Genomic DNA, 23,467 nt, shown 5'->3' with positions numbered 1-23,467 from the left:
GTTCCTGTGTCTCACCACCCTCCCAGTAAAGAATTTCTTCCTTATATCTAATCTAAATCTACCCTCTGTCAGTTTAAAACTGTTACCCCTCATTCTATCCCTACACTCACTGATAAGGAATCCCTCTGCATCTTTCCTGTAGCCGCTTTAAGTACTGGAAGGCCACTATAAGGTTTCCCCAGAGCCTTCTTTTCTCCAGGCTGAACACCCCCAACTCTCTCAGCCTGTCCTCACAGGGGGGTGCTCCAGCCCCTGATCATCTTCGTGGCCTCCTCTGGCCCCACTCCAGCAGGTCCGTGTCCTTCTGATGTTGGTGCCCCCAGAGCTGGACCCAGCACTGCAGGGGGGGGTCTCATGAAAGCAGAGTGGAGGGGGAGGATCCCCTCCCTCGCCCTGCTGAGCACACTTCTCTTGATGCAGGCCAGGACATGGTTGGCTTTCTGGGCTGTGAGTGCACAGTGCTGGCTCATAGTCAGTTTTGCCATCCACTCATACCCCTAAGTCCTTCCCTGCAGGGTTGGTCTGAATCCACTCCTCACCCAGCCTGGATTTGTGCTTGGGATTACCTCGACCTATGTGCAAGACCTTGCACTTGGCCTTGTTGAACTTCATGAGGTTTGCACGGGCCCACAATATCTTAAATAAAGGTTTATAAATACTGTATACATACAGTACACATACTGTGGATGGATGCTTAAACAACCCAAGTATTTGATTTTCAATTTTATAATTGTAGTTATAGTATTAGCACCATTATCTTAGTGCTCAGAGCACAGAGGAGTCCAATGCCTTAACGCTCAACACCAATTTTTTAAAAGTATGTGTTTGCAAGGAAGACATGAAAGAAAATCTTGCCTTAGCATGCCCTCCACCCAGTCACTTAACTGCATAGTTCAAAGAGATTTGTGATGACAGAAGTATATTTCTGAACTGTTGTGTGGCAGCTGGACTTATCCACACAGTGTTAAGTCTCTCAGTCTGTGGTTAGGCTCCTAAATAAGTGAATTGATTTTGACTGCTCTTAGTGCCCAGAGATTATGCTACTTCTTGGAGAGATATATTAGTGCTAAGCCCATCTAATAATTAAGTCATCCTTAAGCAGGCATCCAAACACAAGTTGGAACCAAAAGTACGAAACTGAGGGTGCATTTTTGACCTATATTTATATTTTTAATAACACTTCAGAATGTCTTAAATGACTGAAGAAGAAAAGAGTAGGAATTGTGACTAAAAACCTCCCAGAGTCCCAATAAAGTAAAAAAAGAGGTGAAGAGTGATGAATTCCCATGGAGCATCCCTGGAACAGTGCTGTCTCTCCCTGGTCTCCTCCTTTGGAAAAATGAGCCAGCAATAACCTGAAGGGTGCCAATGGCAATGACAGGCCATCAGTTAACTGGAATGACCTCTTCAAATATTTGTCCCTTAAAATGTCAGGTCTTTTTATATTCTAGCAAATTGGTTTCTGGGCAGGTGTATCAATTCAGCGTAAAGGATCCTGGTGAAATTGACTGCTTGTGGCTTGGATGGGCACACGCTTTGCTGTGGAAAAAACTGTCTGGATGTTTGTGCCCAAATAGTTGTGGTGGAGTTAAATCCAGCTGGCGGCCGGTCACGAGTGGTGTCCCCCAGGGCTGGGTGTTGGGGCCACTCCTGTTTAACATCTTTATTGATGATCTGGACGAGAGGATCGAGTGCCCCCTCAGTCAGTTTGCAGATGACACCCAGTTGGGTGGGAGTGTTGATCTGCTCGAGGGTAGGGAGGCTCTGCAGAGAGACCTGGACAGGCTGGAGCCATGGGCTGAGCCCAACTGGGGGAGTTTCAATAAGGCCAAATGCCAGGGGCTGCCCTTGGGCCACAACAACCCCCAGCAGCGCTACAGGCTTGGGGAGGAGTGGCTGGAGAGCTGCCAGTCAGAGAGGGACCTGGGGGGGTTGATTGACAGCGGCTGAACAGGAGCCAGCAGTGTGCCCAGGTGGCCAAGAAGGCCAATGGCATCCTGGCTTGTGTCAGCACTGGCGTGGCCAGCAGGGACAGGGAAGGGATCTGACCCCTGTACTCGGCACTGGTGAGGCCGCCCCTCGATTCCTGTGTTCAGTTTTGGGCCCCTCACTACAAAAAGGACATTGAATGACTCGAGCGTGTCCAGAGAAGGGCAACGGAGCTGGTGCAGGGTCTGGAGCACAGGTCGTACAGGGAGCGGCTGAGGGAACTGGGGGGGTTTAGTCTGGAGAAGAGGAGGCTGAGGGGAGACCTCATCGCCCTCTACAGCTCCCTGAAAGGAGGGTGCAGAGAGCTGGGGATGAGTCTCTTTAACCAAGTAACAAGCGATAGGACAAGAGGGAATGGCCTCAAGTTGCGCCAGGGAAGGTTTAGACTGGATATTAGGAAGCATTTCTTTCCAGAAGGGGTTGTTGGGCGTTGGAATGGGCTGCCCAGGGAGGTGGTGGAGTCCCCATCCCTGGAGGGGTTTAAGAGTTGGGTTGACATAGCGCTGAGGGATCTGGTGTAATTGGGAACTGTTAATGTTGGGTTGATGGTTGGACTGGATGATCTTCAACATCTTCCCCCAACCTAGACTCTGTGATTCTGTGATCTTAGGGAAGTTCAGTCACTAAACAGCTTAGGGTGGGCAGAACCTGCCAGTGAAGAAGTGTGAGGCTGCCTCACAACTGCAGAAAGAGACGTTTTGCAAAAGCTCCTTGACTCTGTTTTAGAACCAACATTATTGATTTATTAATTTTTAGCACAGAAATCTCTGACTCTTTCCTCAGAATTTCATAAATACCAAAGTTGTATGCTGAAGGACAGAAACATGTGCACATTTTTCAGTGAAGTATCATGCTACTTAATTCTGTGGTAGGTTTTTTTAGGAAACAGTGTACAGGACTAAACCATGAGATAGTAGTATCTAATTCAACAGGAGACATGTTTGGTTTTTAAACATTAGTACATTATCATCTTCCTAAAGTATTAAATCCATTGCCTTAGCACATTTCAGGATTTACTTTGCTTGCAGTATACAAATAACACTTTATAATACATTATATTTCGTAAGTGTCTCTCTGCCCTACTCCTAATCTCTATTTCAAGCCACAAGAACCCCAGTTTGTAAAAAAGACTATTTTTCATTCTGTTGGAAGTACTATTTCAAGTTCATTCAGGGTTGTTTTCTACGAAAGGAACATGATACTATCAGCTTGGTTACATAGGTAGATATGTGAGCTTATATGCTATATATCTTACAAGAAGTTCCAAGTGCAGAAAATGCTGGAGTTCATAATATTCAGGAAATAATGTAAATCTTAGCAAAACTCATGCACTTGAATGAGCTTTCAACTATTTAAGGTTTACTACTGCCAGCACTGTTCCTTCAACCCTACTGAATTGTGAACGTGTCCATGGATACTCATGGTCTGTTTTCCTAAGGCAGGTTAAATTGTGGAACACGGTGGGAATTAGAGTTTATGAATGTTTTTAACGTAATTGTTTCAGCATTGTCTGAAAAGATCTAGTTGTTTGCATATGGGGCCACCAATTTATTTTATGTATCAGTGAAACAAAAATATCTCCAATTGCATGAGTTTAAAACCAAATAAAGTAAACCCTTGACTGCCTTTGCTATTTGTGGAACAAAAATGTGCAATACGAATGAAAAGAACCAGTGCCACATTGAACTACATATGACTTTGCAAATGGTCTACGAAGGACCTGGCTGAGTAATTTTACATGAGATAGGATAATCCTCAAGTTCTGCAGCTTACAGAGGTGAATTACTGTATCTTGTGGTATGCTATTACAATGAGGTTGTGCTTGCACACCCCACTAAAAATCCCTTCTTCCCTGGAAATTATTATTCATGCACTTTCTGGACTCATAACTCCTTTACCTACAGACTCAGATTTTCAATATATAATTTATCTCACCTCTCTTCTAAAATACCATGGATAGGACTCCTAGGTGTCTGAGGTATATAAACCTTTTAGTCACATCTTGCTGCAATGGAAAGACAAACACCTCCTAAGGACTATTTACGTGATCTTAATACAGATGTATTACAGAGGTGAAAATAAAGATGAATCAGGCCATTGTCTCGGACATAATAGAGTTTGAATTGCCATATATGCATGTGATTAGCATTCTTGCAACAAAACATTGCTTACCTTGAACTCAACTGCAACTCTTTTTTTATAGAGAGATGTTTCTGCTAGTTGTTTGTAATTGCTTAGTGGTGAAAGTATGTCAGAGATGTTGTATGCACATGGGGGGCAATGTGAAGGAATCTGTACTCCAGGCAGGAGATCCTGGCCTCAAGTAAAGTCTTAGTGACGCTAGATCAGAAATCACTTTGGAAAGTGATTTAAAAGTGGTTATATGCTGAAGTACCTCCACACTGAAGTCATTTCAGCATCAAGGCACGAGTCCCTGAACAATAGCTTGTTCCAAATTGTGTGGGATAGCAGTAATAAACATGAGAGCACACCTGGAAGTTCCCTGTAGAAATGCTAATGGTCTGGTTTTGATGTGAACTCAGTGATGCTTCAGTGAACACAGGCCACAGCCCTTGGTCCCACTGGGTAAAACAGAGTCATAAATGCTCAGTAATTATTCTTTGTTTTCTTCACATTGTGGGGTTTCAATCTGCTTTGATTTCAGTTTAAGTTACAGTTGGAAATATCTAATGGTCAGCTCTGAATTTTAACCCAAGCCAGTCCACTGTGCCTTATTATTCTCTTTCTTAGCCTCTCTTTAAAGTAATTTTCACCCAAAACCAAAAGTAATTTGTTGTTGTGGTCTGCTGGCGAGAATGCACGATCTGTTACATGCACAGTGCTGAAACAGAATATATGACTCCTAGTTTACACTAGAGGTGGATGGTCTTCACTGAGCAATGTATTTCAGCAAAACAGAGGCATCAGTGTGAAATTGGCCCAGCATATTAACTTGCTTTTTACTCTCTCTCTCCATCTTCATAATCTCACAGGAAAATGTACCCTTAGACACAATAGCCTAGATTCGCAAAGATATGCCAAATCAATAAACCCTTGTTTCCTAAAATACCTTCTGTTAGATTGATAGGTTTGGAGGAACCTTCAGAAGATTAGAAAAGTACAAAAATAGCCACCTGATGGTTTTTTCTGCCATACCTGTAGTACCTTTGTATGTTCTGTTTTCTCCTCCTTTGCAGTGCTAGAAGGTCCTTGGTGTAGACAATGTCATTTCAAGACGATCTGAAATGTCAAGTTAGGCTTAAACATAAATTACATAAGTGATTAAGATAAGTGACCCTAATTTTCACTTGCCCCAAGCTCACAGAGAGGTTCCTTAGCTCTCAAACACCCGTGCACTACTGAAGATTATGGATCTACGAGACTAAAGTTAGTCTCCAGCTCTTGAAGACCTTGTCTTCATCTGAATTTGCAAGGCAATTGAATGAATTGGTTCACTCTCTACGTTTTCTTTTTTTCCTTGTATAAGTGAATGTACTCAAAGGACTTTGTAAAATATAAAGCTGTTTTCAGAAAGCCAGCTTCAGCCAAAAGGATCACTATGGGGAAAGACTCCTTCTCTCCCTCCCCCTCTGTCTTGCTTAGTCTCATTTGCACGTGCATACACACAGACACACAGAAGCAACCAGATGTTGTGTGGATGCTGGTCTCCCTTCCTCCTTTCCTCACTGGTGCTTCCCTTTTCCTGCATCCTGAGAAGATACAGACAATCTTTCACAAGAATTATTCACCTGTAAGTAATGACAAAGTAGAGAGACACTGACTTATTTGAGAAAGGCTGTGATATTAGTATATATCTTTCTATATTGTCATTCTTATTTCCCCCTGACTCTTTCTTGCTCTCTTGCTTTTCCGGTGCTCTTTCCCTGGAATGTGTCTGTCACTTTTATTTTATTCTATCCTAGCACAAGCAGAGCACTTAAACTTACTAGAATCTTCCTTTTTGAAGTGTCAGACAGCACTTCCAAAATACCAGAAAATTAGGACATTTTTACTTCTCTCTCCACACCAATGGCAATGTGTTTGTCAAAGGACCTTATGGAGAATTAACTACCCCAGACAAGAAACATCCACCTCTCCTTTGCTAAAAAATTACCCCAAGAAACAGAACCAGTGCATGATGGTGCTATATTAGCAACTGGGAGATCACCAGTTTGTGCAGGGGTGTATACTTGGATTGTCTGGAGAACACGGTAAAGGGCAGACAATTTAATGCCAGTCACACATGCTAGTTATATTAGAATACTGATGAGCCCTTTTGAAAGGCCAACTGCATCTTCTTTCAGCAAAAATATTAAAATGCCCCCTTTCCCCACCACCCCACCCCCCCAGATTCTCCACAAGAATAAATTAAAATTGGGAGGTGTGGTTATTCTCACAGAATAATTAGACCCCATGGGATTAGAGACACTCAAAGTTTGTTATGGCCCCTGGGTTGTGATTATCTAATAATGATGATGCCTCTGTCATCACTTAATTATTCTTCCCCTTTAAAATGTTCCTTATGCAGTCAGAGCCCATAGAGTGTGCTCATTTCAGACAGAAACACAACTGCAAATTCCTGAGAGCAGTGTCACATGGACGGTGTGATTGACTTACCCACTTCTCCCCCACACCCATGTTTATAACCCTCATTTCATAAGCTCCATCATTTCTATACTTGAATCACTTCTATTTTCCAGGAGACATTTCATTCGTGTGTTTAGGAGAAAGGTTTTGGGTTTCCATCTCTTTAAAACAAACAGTTGTTGTTAGTGCTGCATAAAGAGAATACACCTTAATCAATTGACCTTAAACATATAAGATCAGTTCTGGCCAGAATCCCACATAAAAACAGATCAGTGTTCCATATTCTCTGCTACATAAGGACCACCTACAGCTGGGCGCCATTCTTCTCTGTTTAAGAGAGTACCACAACCAAACTAAGATGTTGTAAATCAGACCAAAGTTGGAAGCTTTGCATAGACTTTGTCCAACACAGCTAAACTTTGTCCAATATCTTTAGTCTTTCACTTCAGGCCAGCAGGTGTTTGTCTTGTTCAGACACAGTTTGCAGGATGTTGTTCCAAACATTGCTGGGTTTTGCAGCTAAACATTAGAAAGAAAACAGAGAACACAGCCTTAATCTGATTATCTTTAAATCCAGTGTTGTCTCTTAGATTTATTATCCCTCTTGTCCTAACAAAGGGACAAAGGAATATTCTGTTTACACGAGAGATTTTGGGTAGTAAACAAAGATTTTAAATACAACTTGCTAAAATTACAGATTTCTAATTTGAGTTTAATATTTCTTTTCCTTTTCTCCCCAACTCTTATAATTCTCTTTCTATGTCACTGACTGGGGAGATGTTAGGAGTAATTTTTATTTTCTTTTCTTAGTGCATTTACTCTCTTTACATAATTTCTTTGTATCCTTTCAGTTCTTCTACTATGTTGTTTTTTTTTTTCTGTGCACATTACTAAATCTAAAGGAAACTAAGAGTAATCTAAAATCTCAAGCAATCATCCAAGGTCAGGACCTCCTTTTCTTAGATCTTCTCATAGATGTAGCCTTGGAAATCTAGCCCACACAAAGTAGTTGTGGCAGCCTAGAATCAGAAGCACAATCAAGAGTTAAGTGACATATTCGATGTCAACCTCTATTCCTGTAAACAGACCCAAGGACAGAAGCCAGATCTCCTGTTCAGTTTTCTGCCAACGCATCTTCATCTTTCTTTCATTCTGCCTCTGTGTCACCTGATTTCTACTTTTCTGCCACACTGTTCTACTTTCATAGGTTCATACAATAATTGAGGTTGGAGGGTCCCTCAGGAAGTCTGTAGTCCAACCCACTGCTCAAAACACTGTCAGGTGTGAGGTGAGATCAGGTTGCTCAGGGATTTATCCAGTCAGGTCTTGAAAACCTCCAAGGACATGGACTGAGCAGTCTGGGTAATCGGTTCCATTGCTTGACAATCCTCACTGTACAAATGTTTTTACTTACAGCTGGACTGAACCTCTGTTGTTTCAATTTACCCCTCATGCTCTCACCACTATCTAGCTGATGACCTCCCTGTAAGAACTGGGAGGCTGCTTTAGGTCCACCTGAACCCGTATCATATTCAGCCTGAACAAGCCCAGCTTGTTACAGGATGAGTGCTCAAGCCCCTGACCATCTTGCTGGTCTTCCACTGAACTCCCTCAAGCAGATCGATGTTTTCCTTTCAGTGAGGAGCCCAAATCTAGATGTCATATTTACATGTGATCTAACAAGTGCTGAGTAAAGAGGAACATCACCTGGGTCTCCTGGCTTTTCTCCTATTCCAACAGCCCAGGATGCTGTTGGCTTTCTTTGCTACCAGGGCATGCTGCTGGCTCATGGTCACCTCCCACCAGGATCTCCGAAGGTCCTTTTCAGCAAAGCTTGTCCCCAGCTCATCCATCCCCACCCTGTGTTACTGAGAGGGATTATTCCTTCTCAGGTGCAGGACTTTGCATCTGTCCTTATTAAATTTCATAAGGTTCCTGTTGGCCAGTTCCACCTGTCTACATCCCTCTGAACAGCAGCCATTTAGTCAGGAGCAGTTTAAGTCAGATCTATTTTATCTAGCCCTTGGAGTCAATGAGCTCAGGAAGGCAGCAGAAAATCAGTAATAGACCCAAGATAGAGGATTCTGGACTCAGACAACCACCCATACAGATTTGACAGGAGTCTCTCCCAAAAGAGAACATGTTTTCTCTGCAACTTCTCATACGTAAAGTCATAGAGATACTGAACCTTAAATTTGTGGGTAATATTGGTCCCTGGCGCACTACTATATCATCTTTACTGGAGCAAAATAAGTACTTTGAACACTGAGTTATTTAAACTCTCCATTAAGTAAAACAACAAGAACAAAGTTGCGGTTCACAGCCGAGCAGTGTGGGGTTTTTTTTAACATATGCACATCCTCTACAACTGACTAAGCAGGATGTGACCAGAACACAGATAAGCAGGTAGCTGATCTCAGAGCAAACACTGAGCTTCCTGTTGTGCCATGCGCTAGGTAGTGACAGGCAATTGTGGAGTGTAACTGAGAGCTGCCTAAAGGAAAGCTGTCAGCAGGGCTGTCACAGTTACCATTGTGAATCTCTTTGTGGAAAGCCCCAGTGTAGTTAAGCCAGCCTTGGAGCTGCCCTGAAGCCCTGCAGCAGCAGAAGGCTGGTTCTGCTCCAGAAACATTAGCTGCTCTTCACATGGATGGGGTAGGTGAAGGTCTACAGCAACCCTCTATGCAGGCAATGAGGTGAAGTTGCCCTTGCTTTTCTTTGCCCGTTCTTTCCTTTAGTCCTGCCCTCAAACCAAAATAATATTTCCAAAAAGAAACTTCACTTAAAATCTTTGAACTGCCAGTTTGACATTCTTTAATACCTTAGTCCCAGGCATGCAGTGTGTTTGTGTATCATTTCCAGACAGTATGCCAGTGTTGGAAGAGGAGGAAAGGAACAGAACAAGGCAAAGAGGAATGGAAAGAGTGCACAGACTTTGTGTATCACCACCCGTAAAAAGTGCCAAGTTAGCTTATATAGTATGGAGTTTCCAAGAGGCTCCTTGTTCCTGTGGTATATGACTTTGTTGAGAAGTCATTTGAGTTCATTATTATTTAGACATTTAGCAAAAAGATTAAGGAAAAAATGGGTTCAAGTACACACTGCAAATCGTGTCTCTGCTAAATCATCTCGATATATGTTTGATTTGAATTTGTCCTTTTCCAAAGAAACAGTGAGAGGGAGTGTTTGTCTAGCACTTCATTTCATCACCAAGTGTTCAGGCAGCCTCCCTGGACCCTCCAGTGGACCTCATCTGTTGGGGAAGAGGATTCATTTTTTTAAATTGGTCCTGAGACATGAGAGGGGTGGGATTTTCCCAAGGCTGTACTACAGATGAACATAGGTGTGTGATTTTCTTACTTCAGTATACCTGGAAGGCCTATCAAGGGCAGTCTTTGGTTTTAGGTGTAGGAAGTAAATAGGCGTGACAAAAATGTGCCTGTGCCTCCAAGATACGGCTTTCTAAGAGACAAGCCACCAACTGGGAATAAGCAGAATTAGCCCTGTTTTACAGCAAAAACTATAGAGTGCTTTATCAAGGGCAGCACAGGAAGTTTGAGGCAGAACTGGAAAAGGCATCAGCAGTATCTGGTATTTTAGCTCATCATGCATGCTTTTGTGCAAGGCCATCCTACTTTGTATGACCTGTACTGTAACACTGCATAAATCCCTGCTGTCCAACTCCTTTCTCTGGCAGGGTGTGCTTTGCAGAATAGTGCACATGCTCTGCAGATTAGCTCATAATTGTTCAGCATCAGGCAATTCTCTGAGCCTGAGATTTGATAGAGGTGGTTAAATTCAGATCCCTGAGTCTGCACATTTGACATCAGTTCTGTGTGCAGGATCAAAGTAGATCCCTTGCTTCAGATCACCAGTTTGTTAACACAATGCATGGCCAACAGGAAAGACAGGATCCATACCACAACACATTTTGTCTCTGAATGATCTACATCTACTTTGAGATCACCATCTCAGTCAGTAGAAACGGGAACACTTCCAGGGGGCAATTCAGCCATCCTGAGATAGAAATCTAAAGGTAGGGTGTCTGAGTTGGAGGTCTCATGACTTAAGACACTGTCCAAAAGAATAGTTTTGACTAGTCTAACTTAAATCAACAATGAAGCTGCCAAAGGTGGGGAAATTAATCCCGTCCGCAGTGTGCACGGCAAAGCCAAAGAAATATTTACACATCATTGCCTTTCCTAGATGCTGCTATCCTGAATATAGTTTTCCAACTGATGTAAATCCAGATTATGTAAATCATCATGACTCTATAGACATAAAATAGCCAACAGAATGACCAAAAGTTTCTGTGCTAATACCAGTTCTTTTTCTCGTTGGCATAGTTTTTAGGAATTGCTTTGAAACATTATTTAAATTAAAGGAGGAATGGCTTATTGCTAGTTTAGATTTCTATTTAAAAAATCTCTGACCTAAAAGGTGCTATAACCTTTTACAGGCAGAAATAAATGTGTTGAGGAGAATAGTTGAAAATGTCAGCTCCTTCCAGCCTTAGAAATTGCTATGAATGCAACATTACTAGTTAAACACAAATATCTATACTGTGTAGAGCAACCACTCCAAATGAAAATGTGTTCCCTGTATCAAAGAGAGCTCTGTTAAAGAATACATTAACCAAAGGGCAAGTCTCTTTGTTCATCAATTAAATGGAGAAAGCACAATAAGATCAAATGGCTGGGGTTGGGAGTGATTTGGGAGTGTGTTGGGGAAAGGCTGCAGCGATGTCCTTCACCATTTCACAGCTTCTTAATAATATTATTTGTATTATTTGAAATTTTCTGAATGTTTATTAAAGTGCAGTTGAGTTTGGAAAAGAGGGGAGAAAGGTTGTAAGACTGGCATAGAAATGTGGGAATAGAGGGTCAATGAAGAAGAAACAGTAAGGTCTCTAATACTAAAATAAACATTTTTTACCTTCTCACCTTCCATGGTTGAAGATGCCAAAGTGTTCCATAAAGTCCCTGTATGTGGCCTGGATGCAGAAGGCAGCAGGTGACCAGCATGCAGTGTACCTGCAGGAAAGAGAGCAGGTTACTGGTTACTGGACTTTACTCTTACAAGTCTAAACTGACCTCTTTATCCAGTGCTGTGGTATTTTAATGTATTAATATATTTTTAAGGTCAGTGGGAAATATGATAAACACCTTGTCTGAACTCTTCCAACAACAGCTAAAGGTTTCAACCCCGTAACTCCTGTCAATAGCCTCTGATTGAGCAACAGCCTCTTTGAGAAATCTGCTGGCTTATTCCAATGACTGATGTTAGAGAGGAAGAAGTTCCTTTGAGTCGACAAAATCTTTATCTACCATGTTTTGATATTTTTCCAGGTCTTAACATTGTGAGGTGCAGCTGGTAAAAAGCACCTCTGTTCTTCACCAACTATTGTACATTCAGCCAGCATTCATCAGGCTGGAGCTCCAGTCTGCTCAATCTCTCCCCTTAACTTCAGTATTAGCTAACTCACTTAATACTGCCCCAGAAACATACTGAGTCCCTGACATATAGAGGTTTTAAGGAGGCAAGGATAAAATCCCCAGTATAAAGAGAAAAATTATACACCAAATGTTGTGAATACAGATGTGCCATAGAGAGTGACACCAGATGCCCAAGTCGTTTGCACTTTTTGTGTGTGTTTTGATTTTCCTCACTGTCGTACCAAATGCTGGTGCACCAGAAGCACAAAGAGGGCAATTCCTAGCGGCACTACAGCTTTGTAAATCAAGCTAAGCACCTGGAGACAGATGCCTGCTGCTTATTAGGCAGCACTATGAAGTGTTTTGATTCAGAGCAGCAATGTTCTGGTGTGGAGAATGGAGGGTTGTGAAATGTTTTCTTTTAATTTATTTAGTGGCTGGGGAACCTGGTAAAAAACAATTTATAAATTCTGTTTGTATCCAATCTATTTTTGTCATCTGGACAACTAAAAGACATAAATATCGAATAACACTATTCCGACACAGAATTATACTTCCTTTGCCATTACTCCGAGCAGCTGTGGAGCCCAAGAGCTTTGCTGATGTGAGAGAGTTATACAGGTTCCCCCAAAGAAGTGCAGTCATCTACTGTTACCACAAGACATGTGTTTTTTCTTTTTTTCCTTTTGGTTCAATATATGTTACAATTTTTTAGCTGAAAGAAACTAGAAAAGGGCACAGGACAGAAGCATAGTCCTTGTCTTTAGATGGACTTCAACGTATTCTGGGAGCACATGAGGTAAAAACTTTCAGCTGGCCTAAGCCTCCACGTGTGTCTGGTAGGACCTTTTAACTTTTGTCTCATCTCTCTTAAGTTTTTTGGGGACAAGGAATACATTGCTTCATCTGTTGGTTTTATCCATCATTTTGTGAGAAATTTTCACCTCTCTTAATATGTTGGACCTTTTATGGCTGTTTTATGATAGTATTTTAGCTCATCACTGTCTTCATCTTCATTTCATACATGCGGGTCTCAGTCAAAGGGAAGGAGATAACTAGTGTGGAGTCTCTCAGGAAACGTCACGCAGCAAGGTGTTGGATCCGTCCTTTACAAATGCCCTAACAAAAGGAGCTCCCTTCATTTCTGTTCACCCCATGTTCAATAAGATAACGGAAACCACACAATTTGTTCAGTTTCTTTCTCCTCAAAGAAATAATAAGCCAAAGAGGAAAAAGCATTGTCCCAGTAGATCTGTGAGACAGATCACTGCTAAGCAGAAGAAATAGCCGCAACAACAAAACGCTGATTTCTGAGGTGCTTCAGTGCTCCAACTAGAATTTTACATTGATTATGTGCCAAGTCATTATTTAGGCAGACTAAACAATCTGCATTGCAACTTCAAATGGGAGGGAGAATCACTGAGGCACCTGCTCTGTGTTCGTCTGATGAAATAGAGAAACTTGATATGAATAAAAGAAGAAAAGAGATGTTGGCCGCAGATACTGGTCATCCCTGGAGCATGTGTTTGAGCAATGAGACTATGATAAGAGCCACCACAACGCACTCTGGGCTGCACAAGAGAGAAGGATTTAATCAGGTTTTTCTGTCTTCTCCAACAGATGTGTTGACAATCCATAAGCGTATGGCTTTCATTCACAGGAGTTATTTGCCCCCAAGAGCTTTAATGTAATTTTCAGGCAGTTTCCTAGCCCCCGTTTCTCTCATTTCTTAAATATATGTGTTTCCTCAAGAGAAAAGGGTAATAATCTTCTGAAACAGAAATGGATGGAATTCAGCCCAGTCAAAACCAATCAGATGCTTCAGATTTGAGGTTTATATACTTCATTTAAATGATCTGCTAATGAACATGAGCAGAAACACAGAGCAGTGTTGGTCACAGGGAATTCACTGACATTCATTCACTAACTTTTTACTCTCTTCTCTGTTGGTACCCACATTATCTGACAAAAGTGGTTTTTTACCTGGGTTTTTTGATTACTTTTTTTTTATCAAAGACATTGTTGGCTTCTTATTGCTTTATAGTGAGAGTTTGGATAATCAAAGCTGCTTCTATCTGCAACATATAAAATTATTAAGTTAGTTAACATTGCAGATTCTAGGGAAGTGGGAACAGGGAATACCTCAAGGACTCTGGAAATCTCTCCTAACCCACACCAGGAGAGTCTTTTGTACTTTGAGGCCTCATGAGTGTGAAGAATTGTCTTTGGTGTATCTTAAGGTTGTAGAGATGTGTTGTTTGTAGTTTAGGGCTTTACGGTTTGCCCACAGAGTGAAAATGTTGCTTCCTACTTTCCTTGCTGGATCCTGCCAACTGTAGAGACCATGTTCTTGAGTGTTCACCAAGTAATCTGATGTGTTCAACAGCTCAGAAGAGCATCAGGATAAAAGTGATCTTAGCCATTTCATAGCTAGGTAATGAATAGGAGTGAAAAAGCATGATGTAGACATGCTGTTCCTCCAGTAAATCATCAACAAAACTCTGACTTTAAATGTTCACTTTTCAGAAGATAATACAACTTTTTAAAGGAAGAGAAAGTAAATCTTTATGATTGATGGACTAAAGCAGGGCTCAGGAGACAAGCTAAAAACCTAATTGTTTCTGCAGCTTTTATGAGTGTGATTCATCTGGTTTAATTTTATCTACCTGTAAGCTAAGCATTTAATCCACACTGGTTATTCAAGGCCCTTCTATGAGAGAGATGGGCATTTCTAGTTCGTCCAACCTATCCTAAATGATAGCCCTTTCTAAGGTGCTTTATTATTTTTCCTATGACAAAAGAGTGTCTTTCTCTTCCTAAGCATGTAGTTTAGATGGATTCATCTCATCCACCTTCATCATTCCCTTGATGTTGTAGCAGCAGGGACCTTTTCTCCACTTGAGCCTCAGCAACCCCTCTGGCAGAGGTTTTGGGGATGCCGATAGTATCGTTTATGGGGCGCATATACATGACTAGTTATGTACAAAGGCCAGGCTAAAAGCCTGCAATAAAATGAGTAGTAGCTACATTTTTTATTTGGTTGGTCATTCTTCTTTCTGTAAACTTAGAATCTTTAAATGATGTTCATACAGTGTCCTAGAGCAGAAACGTAATGGCACAATGTGTTAGAATGATTAAAATTTCTCTCAGAACACTTGGGTCCCAGAACAGAAAGCTGTTGTATGACAGAATTTCTATGAGTAACTGTAATTTTTTTCAAATGATGGAGTTTAAAATATAGCAAAATCTCAATAGTCTGGTTAGCTGATCAGCTTGGGATGCTAGAGTGATTGACAAACTTCTGAGAAAGTGCCTACATACTCTTTCTGTCTTTGCAGTTCAAGGCTCACCAACACTTTTCATGAACAATCATACTATTAATATCTTGAACAAGGTTGGTCTACTGGTCTTTTTTTATTTTTTTCTTTTTCTTGCAAGTAGCCCTGTTGTTGTGCTCAGCACTATTGTCATCTTCTTTGTGATCAACTAAAATAAGCAAAATATGGCCTTAATTTTGCCTTGTTTTTTTTTTTTTCCTTTCAGTGGCTGCATCAACTGCTAATTCCACAGCTGGTGCGGCCATGAATTCTTTGACTTCTCTGGGTACTCTCCAAGGACTGGCTGGAGCCACTGTTGGACTGAATAATATTAATGCACTAGCAGGTACCGTAAACAGTGAGTATTTATTGCTGTGGTGGACAGCCTTCCCCAATAATCATGCCACAAAAACTATCAATTGTAAAGAAATGATATTATTATTTTTAATCGCTAAACAAAATAAGGGGGTCAAGTTGGTCTAGTTTCATTCATGGTTCATATGCAGTTCTGGAGTCCTTTAGTTTCACATAGTTTGCTCTGCAAAGTGAAGTCCCTTGGGTCCCTGCACAAAGACTCATTTCCTTGCAGGGTGTATGGAAGGTAAAAGAAATGTCACCAGGGATTTGGGTTATCTAGGTTATAGGAGAGACTCCTTTCTCATTTAGGGAGGCTGACCACAGGTATATCATCCCTATGTACAAAACCTCACTCAGAAGTGTATTGATAAGAAAGATATTTGCCACAGAGGCAGTCCCTTTAAAATGTCTGTAGGAGTTATCAAATTGACTTGAGAGCAGCATACGTTAAAAGTTAAGGCAAATCTTTGCCTTTTAATTGGCAAGTATAAAAGAATGATGCAATCAGTCACCTGTAATACGAGAGCATGTACATCTATCCTATGACATCTTAAACAAACCCTGGCATCACCAGCTAGTAGATGCCAGTAGTTGTTAGAACATTCTTCCTTGTTCTTAGCCTTGGTCAAGATTTTCCTGAAGAAGAAGGATTTTTTTTTATTGTTTCTGCTATGATGACTTCACCTTTGCCTGCAATGGAAGAGATTTGTCCAGCTGCATTTTCCCCCCTCCCTTTTTTTTAGCTGCTGTTGCTCCTTGCATTTCCTTTTGCAATGCAAGGAATCTATTTGGTCATTGCCAGTCCATGACCTATCATACTGTACCCCCAGGAATGGATGTCCTCCTCAGTATCTCTTGCTCACTCTGATGCTCTGCATGATGTCTTTTTTGTCACTGTTACTTGGCTGCTCACCCAATCTTTTTGTTCTGTGATCTCTGGTTGTCATTGTTGGGAGTTGGGAAGGAAGGGGGCTTATGGATGTCCATGTAGCAATGTTGAGTGATTGCATGGGGTCTTGTGTAAAACAGGTCTTGCTTCTGGCAAGGACATGCATATTTCACACAAACAACCTCATAGTAAGTATGACTCAAGAACAACTTAAGAAAAGTATTGGGTCCTCAAATGGCTGATGTTAGTTTCCTTTCTTATTATTGCATTAGTATTAAAGCAAGCCACTGAAAATGGCATGCATGAAAAGCTAACATCTCCTCTCATGAGCCCTCATAGTAAGAGAGCTACCCTGCATAAGTAAGAAATCATTAAATGTCCTTTCCTGATAAAAAGTCATTGTGCATTGGTTTATAAGAAGTCACAACAACAAGAGCAGAGTATGGCATCCCACTCCTTCCCTCCCACAAGTACTAAGAACCCAGGCATGATGGAGCACTCCAAGAAAATGTCCACTTCATCAAGACTAAGCAAGAATGAATCACCTATGAGGTCTTGACAAACAGAGAGTTTACATTTTCTCAGCAAGTATTTTGAGGTGATGTGTGTGCAAAATTATCTCCATGTGTTATTTGAAGTATTAATGACATATTCACACACTAGTACCGAATTTCAGTTTGTTCTAAGCCACTGTTACTTCCATGGACTTGTACCAACAGTGGCTTCAGTCCCAAATCTTCTTCATGGATGTTTTTATGGACACAGAGAGTGTGTGCGTGCCTAGAATATCTGTATGTTTATAGCACTTGCAAAATCTATGTGGCTATGTCTGTCTTATGTATATACGTATATGAGAGAGATCTAAAGAGGGGAAACTGCTTCCCCACAGCACAGCACAGTGTTGTGGCACTGTTTCTCTCAAAAGGGTGACACTGGTTATCAATTTCAGGTGCTTGTGATGCTAATAATAGCAAAGCTTTGTTCAAATTACAACCATCTCCCCTGTCTATTTTAGTGATGAGCCAGTGCTTTTCCTAGTGACTGTGTTGGATCCAGTCATTCACACTCAAACCTGCCTAGGAGCTTCCCTTTGGGAAACCTCATGTTCAGTGAGTCTGATGTTTTGCACTATGCCATGGTCATAAGCACTCCAATAAAAGCATTCATTGGTCATAGAGGTTCCTGATGTAATTGTGCAGAGAGGTTGGAATTGAGTGACATGCTTTTAATTGGGGAACTAATAAGAGCGAATAAAAAGAAAAAGTCAAGAAGAGCTTAACCCAGAGTTAATCAGAAGGTGGCATTGGGCTTGGACATTGATTTACATCGAGGTGTTGGAAGAGGTACTCTTCTGTTGAAGCCGTGTCCTGCTCTGCATGTGACAATCACAAGGAGAACATCTTCCAGAATGAGCTCACTAGGAGATTTTTATCTCTTTTCTGGATCCTGGCTGGGTCGATGAAAAAAAAAGCTTGGCTGTGGGGACTGATAGTGCTCTCATTGTAGAGAGAAGCATTGTAGAAAGATGTCTGGAGACATTAAAAATTAAAGGAATTGGAGTATGGTATGGAGTATGGTTTAACTGTCTCCAAGGGTTTGGCAACAGTTGTATGTACATGTGGGTATTCACCCAGTCTTCCCTCAGTTCTGTTTGAAGCATCTAAAACCTTAAATGACAAAACATTAGACTGTCTCCTTTGGGCATGTAAATTTAAATAGTATAGCAGACAAAAATAATTATGAATAATGAGGAAAAATTAACAAAGAGGAAGGAAGAGATTCTTTGCAATTAAGAAGAAGACCATGGATTCAGGATACTGGACAGTTATGACACAATATTTGTGTGTGAACCCAGGGCAGTCACTTAGCCTTTCTGCCTCCATATTTACATCTGTAAAATGGAGATAAAACTATTTGTGACAGATTTGAAGGTCCTTGGAAAGCACTTTGAGAGACCTTTGGACTTGCCAAGTATTGTCACGTCTTTATTATGTAGAGTAACTCAAAAAAGTAGAAGGCCATAGATGAGAGACTCCAAAAGGTTATTTCACAGAAGTGAGGAAGGGACTAGAGTTCAATATCAGACCGAGGTGCATTGGTAGAGATAATAAAGAGATGGCAGACGTGTAACTGCAGCTGGACCTTGTAGATTTCATTAAAATGTAAAAAGGGAGAATGGAAAAAAATGTTGAGAGCTTTCTGCAGATGTTTTGCTCAGGAGGGAAGCATATTTAGACACGTGCACTGCAGTAGCAGTAGCCATGCCCTTCCCAAAAGCAGTGGGTGAGCCGGAGCTGTCTGGCTGTTTGCTAATCTGAAATCATTTGGTGGGAAGGGGCTATTGATTCTGGGTGAAAGAAGGGGGAGGATGCTACCCACTGCAACACAAAGCATGTTTATCTAATAGGCTGGTGACTCACGAAAGATAACATGTTATCCTAATGCTTCCTCTATTATCAAGTTATTTCAACACTATAATAAAAGGAGATTGTCCTGCTGCTTTATCAGGAGCCTTTACTTTAACCCTTACTGTGTGTACACCCATGCAACCAATAACACAAACCTAAGTACAAAAACATCAGAGCAGGTTAAGGTCAGACTCAGGATCAAATAGGAATAATAACAGTGCTAATTATTATTTAGTATTATTGGGAGGGGGTGGGGGTGTCTGAAACTTCATTTTCCAAATGTCCTGTCTTTTAGATATAAGCTGCTTCACAAGCTGACTTGGTTTGCAAGGGGTTTTTTTGTAACTGGAACCATTATACAACAAATATCTGGCTCTGTTGTGCTCTGACAGAGGTTTTTATTCAAAGTAGTGGCAGCGAGTACCTCCTATCAGGATACAACGACGTTCTGAAGTGGGGTGGAGGGGAAAGAGAAATCTTCAAAGTGCGAGACATTTTATTAAGGAAAGGCTAAGAATATCACATCTCTGTCAAGTGTTTAGTCACACAAATTATAGTAATATCAAAAGGTATAATTTATGCAGTACAATTCTCTTAATTGGCACAGACTCTGGCAGAGCCAGAAAGGTGCCACTTGAGCAATTGTCCTGATTATCAGAGACTCATAGGAATACACTTTTCAAATCTACATAAGAGGTGGAAGAAAACTAGTAGGTCAGCATCTTTATCCTCCTCTGTCAATGCAGGATAATTCCCTGCAGTATTCTTTCTATCTCTAAATTACTCATGTGATAAGGTTTATGCCACTTTCCTTGAAGATTGTTTCCCAGTCTAATAGATTTCATTGTTAATTCACTATAAACTGTCCTCCGCTTAATTTCCTCACTTTTCTCCAATTTACATATTACCCTTTATTATTGCTCTGAAATGAAACCCTCTCTTTCTCTTCAGTGTCCTCCATCAGTCACCTCTTCACCCACCATTTTGCCAGCCAAAACACTACAGAGCAAATGTCTAAGAAATGGTCACTGGTGGTTCTGGGTGCCCCATTTTTCTGGTGACTGATCTGCTGTACCTCAAGGAGCCTGATTAAGCCCTTTTAAGTTGTTTGTGAGTTTGTTCACCTAAAAACTGGGGAGCATGGGGTAGATAGTTGTGCAGAAAATATGCCCTAACTCTCTGTTCTGATGAGCACTTACTGCTCCAGTAGACACAAGTCAGACGTGGGCAACGAGCAGGACTCTGAACTCTGCTACCCCTTTAGCTTCCAAAGAGACTGTAGCTCTAGCAGAAAATTCATTTTTTCTGGAATTTCTGATAAAAATAAGTGTTAACACTGTCAACTTCAATGTGGCTTATTTAGGAGTCATGATGAGTAATAGAGCCAATGGAAAGATGCTGTAGCTCAGGAGCTTGTCCACCATCGAGTCAGATTATTAAAACTTCTTTTGCAGACCATACTGTTTGCACAGGTGAGGGATGCCATTTTCTGCACAGCTAGCAATCCAGTCTGAAATTTCCTCTTTGGCAGTCGTCCCAGTTAAATTAATCTGTTATATATCAGGATATAGGATTGCTTTAAAGAAAATAAAATGGATCGACTCTGCTTCCAGTGAGAAGAAAGACACTGCAAGAATCGAATGCTTTTATTTCTGCATGAAAGGTGCCTAGTCTGGATGGAGCACTAGTGTCACTCTAGATCATAGAATCATAGAATGGTTTGAGTTGGAGGGGCCTTAAAGATCACCCAGTCCCAACCCCCCTGCCATGCACAGGGACACCTTCCTCTAGCCCAGGTTACCCAAAGCCCCGTCCAACCTGGCCTTGAACCCTTCCAGGGAGGGGGCAGCCACAGCTTCTCTGGGAAACCTGTCCCAGTGCTGTGCATCTCTTCTGCAGTAACTGGAAGAGGGTGGAAGCACGGAGCATCGCAGTCCATCTTCGTACCACAAACCTAAGGGACAAAGTGCATAACTGTACGGAGGGTTGTTTGAAAATTCTGTTAATTGGGGTTCTCTGCTAACTCTGTGTAAGCAAAGCACTTCTGATGTGGTGTGGTCATGGCCTATTGCTAAAGACCCTGCTCAGAAAGCATGGGTTTATTCGCAGACGGCTTTTTCCCAGTGACCAGCTTGCAAGGCTACAGGTCAAATAGGTCCCACCCTCCCAGCTTCAGATACCCTCAGCAGAAGCACGGGTGTCGAGGAGGGTGGGCAGAGAGGCTTTCAGGAGCACTGAGCTGTAGTACTTGCCAGTAGCAGGCTGCATGTGAGTCCGTTTGACTGTGCAACCCTTGTGCTAAAGTGATCCTGATGCCAAAGTCGTGTTTATTTGTTTTCAGTCCCATTCGGTGAAGTGCCGAGCTGCATGCACTGCTGTCGTTGTCAGTGTCATATAATACCAACGACTTTCGGAAAGCACTAATGAACAAGTGCAATTTCTTTTCTCTATTGTTGGGTTTTTTGTAAAGTTGCTCAAATGCTCTCAGGTATGGCGGCCCTGAACGGAGGACTCGGCGCAACAGGCTTGACGAACGGTACGGCCGGCACGATGGACGCGCTCACCCAGGCCTACTCAGGAATCCAGCAGTACGCTGCCGCCGCGCTGCCGACGTTGTACAGTCAGAGCTTGTTGCAACAGCAAAGCGCCGCGGGCAGCCAGAAGGAAGGTAAGCGCCCGCCACCAGCACAGCGAGCCCCACGCCCACCACACTGCCTACGGCCAAACGAAAACGGGGTCGTGGGCTTGTTTCTTCATGGCTTAACGATAGACCTCGGGTAGCTTAATCTTTGATTTATTTTTTCAGTTTTCTCTTGTTTAACGTTGTTACTTTCTTTAACCTCTAATTTAATTCATTTTTTAACCATCTCTCATTCAAGTTAGACCATCCTTTCACATATAAAAGAATTACCAACTGCCACGTAAAAAGGCACTAGTAACAAAATTCATCCCTTTATGGGTGCCAATCTCTTCTGGTTTCCATTTTCTGCGATAATGGAGTTAATCTGATTAGGTTTAAGATTTTGAGTTAATGACAAGATCCGTTTTTGCTTTGAGTGGTTCTTTGCTTAATTGTGGGTCTTGTGGGGAAGCAACTAAGTGAATGATTGCCCCCCTCTCCCCGCGCCAACAGCAAATAAACCTCAGGAAGTTACTGCTAAGAATAAATGAATACTAATTGCAAGATGTTTAGGAAAATGAGGTTACCCTTTTTCCCTCTTCCGTTCCCCTGCACGCTTCCCAGACATTTTGGGGGTTTGTTTCTTCTGTTTCCTTTGCTTTCCCTCATCCTAATTTCCAGCTAATGCTAGGACAGGAAAATATTGCATGCTTTGTAAGATTGTATCTTGAGTTGTCACTACTGTTCTTGCCGGGGCTAAGCTTTGGAAATAAACCTAGTATAATATCCTCGAGAATTTTTTTTTATTCTCTTTTAAAATAGTGTCTTGTACTGGGAAGTGTTTCCTAGGACGACAAATCTGGCATTCCCCCAGCTAGCTATTGTAGAGAGTCATGGAGTTAAAATGTGTATTTTCTCTGAATTCTTTTCTTCATTTACTGCTAACAGCTTGGATTATTTAAAGTGAAAGGGGGATTTTTAATTAACTTTTTTCCCTTCATTTTTTCATGTTCTCTACATTTTTCTTTCATCTCATTCACTTTGGTCAGTGATAACAGACCATTTGACAACAGAAAATGTTTATTTGGTGTCATTGTAAGATACATATCATAGGACAGTTTGATTTTTTCCTAACTATTTTAATTTTTTATATTTATGAACATTCCTATCAAGTGTAAGCTTACTTTTTATTATGATGAAAAGTGTTCCTTTTAAAATACAGTCTTTTTTGTTATATGTCTTGTTTCTGTTAGTAAGGGGTTAAGTTAAAGTGAGTAAATTCCATCACTGAATACTGACAACTATGTTTTGTCTCTTAACATGATTTCTGATGGAATGGTGAAGAGTCTGGAGTGGCTGAGGATAAACATGTACCAGAGAAAAATGCTATATAAATATTAAATGCTGAAGCACAGTGAACTGCCTCATGCATATGTTCTAAACTATTGTTTAATAAGTTTTTCATACTATTTTAAGAAATACTATTTTCTGGACAAGATAGTTTACTTGCAGTAAGCAGAAATAAGTTCCAGGTGGCCAATTTTTCCCCTTTTTTTTTTCAACCATAAAAAATGCTTTTCCTTTTAAAAACATTTTATTTTCTAACCGTTTCTAACCCCTCCTTTTGGGCAAGCATAGCAACCTTTTCCCTCAGGCTGAGAGAGCTAGCCTGGTTCTTCTGTATGGGAGAGGTGAGGATTTGTGACTGTTGCAGAAGGTACTCCTTAAATCTGATGCACACGTTCCTCTTCCTCTCCAGGAAACCAAAGACATACTTAGGTTCCACTAAGCAAGGGAATACTTAAGTTATTTTAGATGTTTCTACCAGAAATGGTACCTCTTATGCTCCTGGTGTTAGCACAGGA

The 23,467-nt window shown here is 41.3% G+C and overlaps 1 protein-coding gene across 8 annotated transcripts in view; it reads left to right on the top strand.

Annotated features, from left to right (window-relative positions):
• CELF2 (CUGBP Elav-like family member 2) overlaps positions 1-23,467 on the top strand; it is a 382,663-nt gene that overhangs the window by 347,109 nt on the left and 12,087 nt on the right. For 3 of the 8 annotated variants that reach the window (XM_074903506.1, XM_074903511.1, XM_074903514.1), the window contains 2 exons: positions 15,555-15,674; positions 21,453-21,650. In XM_074903506.1, the coding sequence (XP_074759607.1) occupies positions 15,555-15,674; positions 21,453-21,650 (318 nt within the window). Of the gene's footprint in view, positions 1-15,554; positions 15,706-19,188; positions 19,200-21,452; positions 21,651-23,467 lie in introns of all 8 variants that reach the window. The other 5 variants (XM_074903508.1, XM_074903512.1, XM_074903510.1 and 2 more) reach the window with 3 other exon arrangements.

Source organism: Athene noctua, chromosome 3, assembly GCF_965140245.1.
Source record: "Athene noctua chromosome 3, bAthNoc1.hap1.1, whole genome shotgun sequence".
Taxonomy (NCBI): Eukaryota; Metazoa; Chordata; class Aves; order Strigiformes; family Strigidae; genus Athene; species Athene noctua.
The sequence above is the reverse complement of the archived record's forward strand: the minus strand, read 5'-3'. Positions and strand labels throughout refer to the sequence as shown.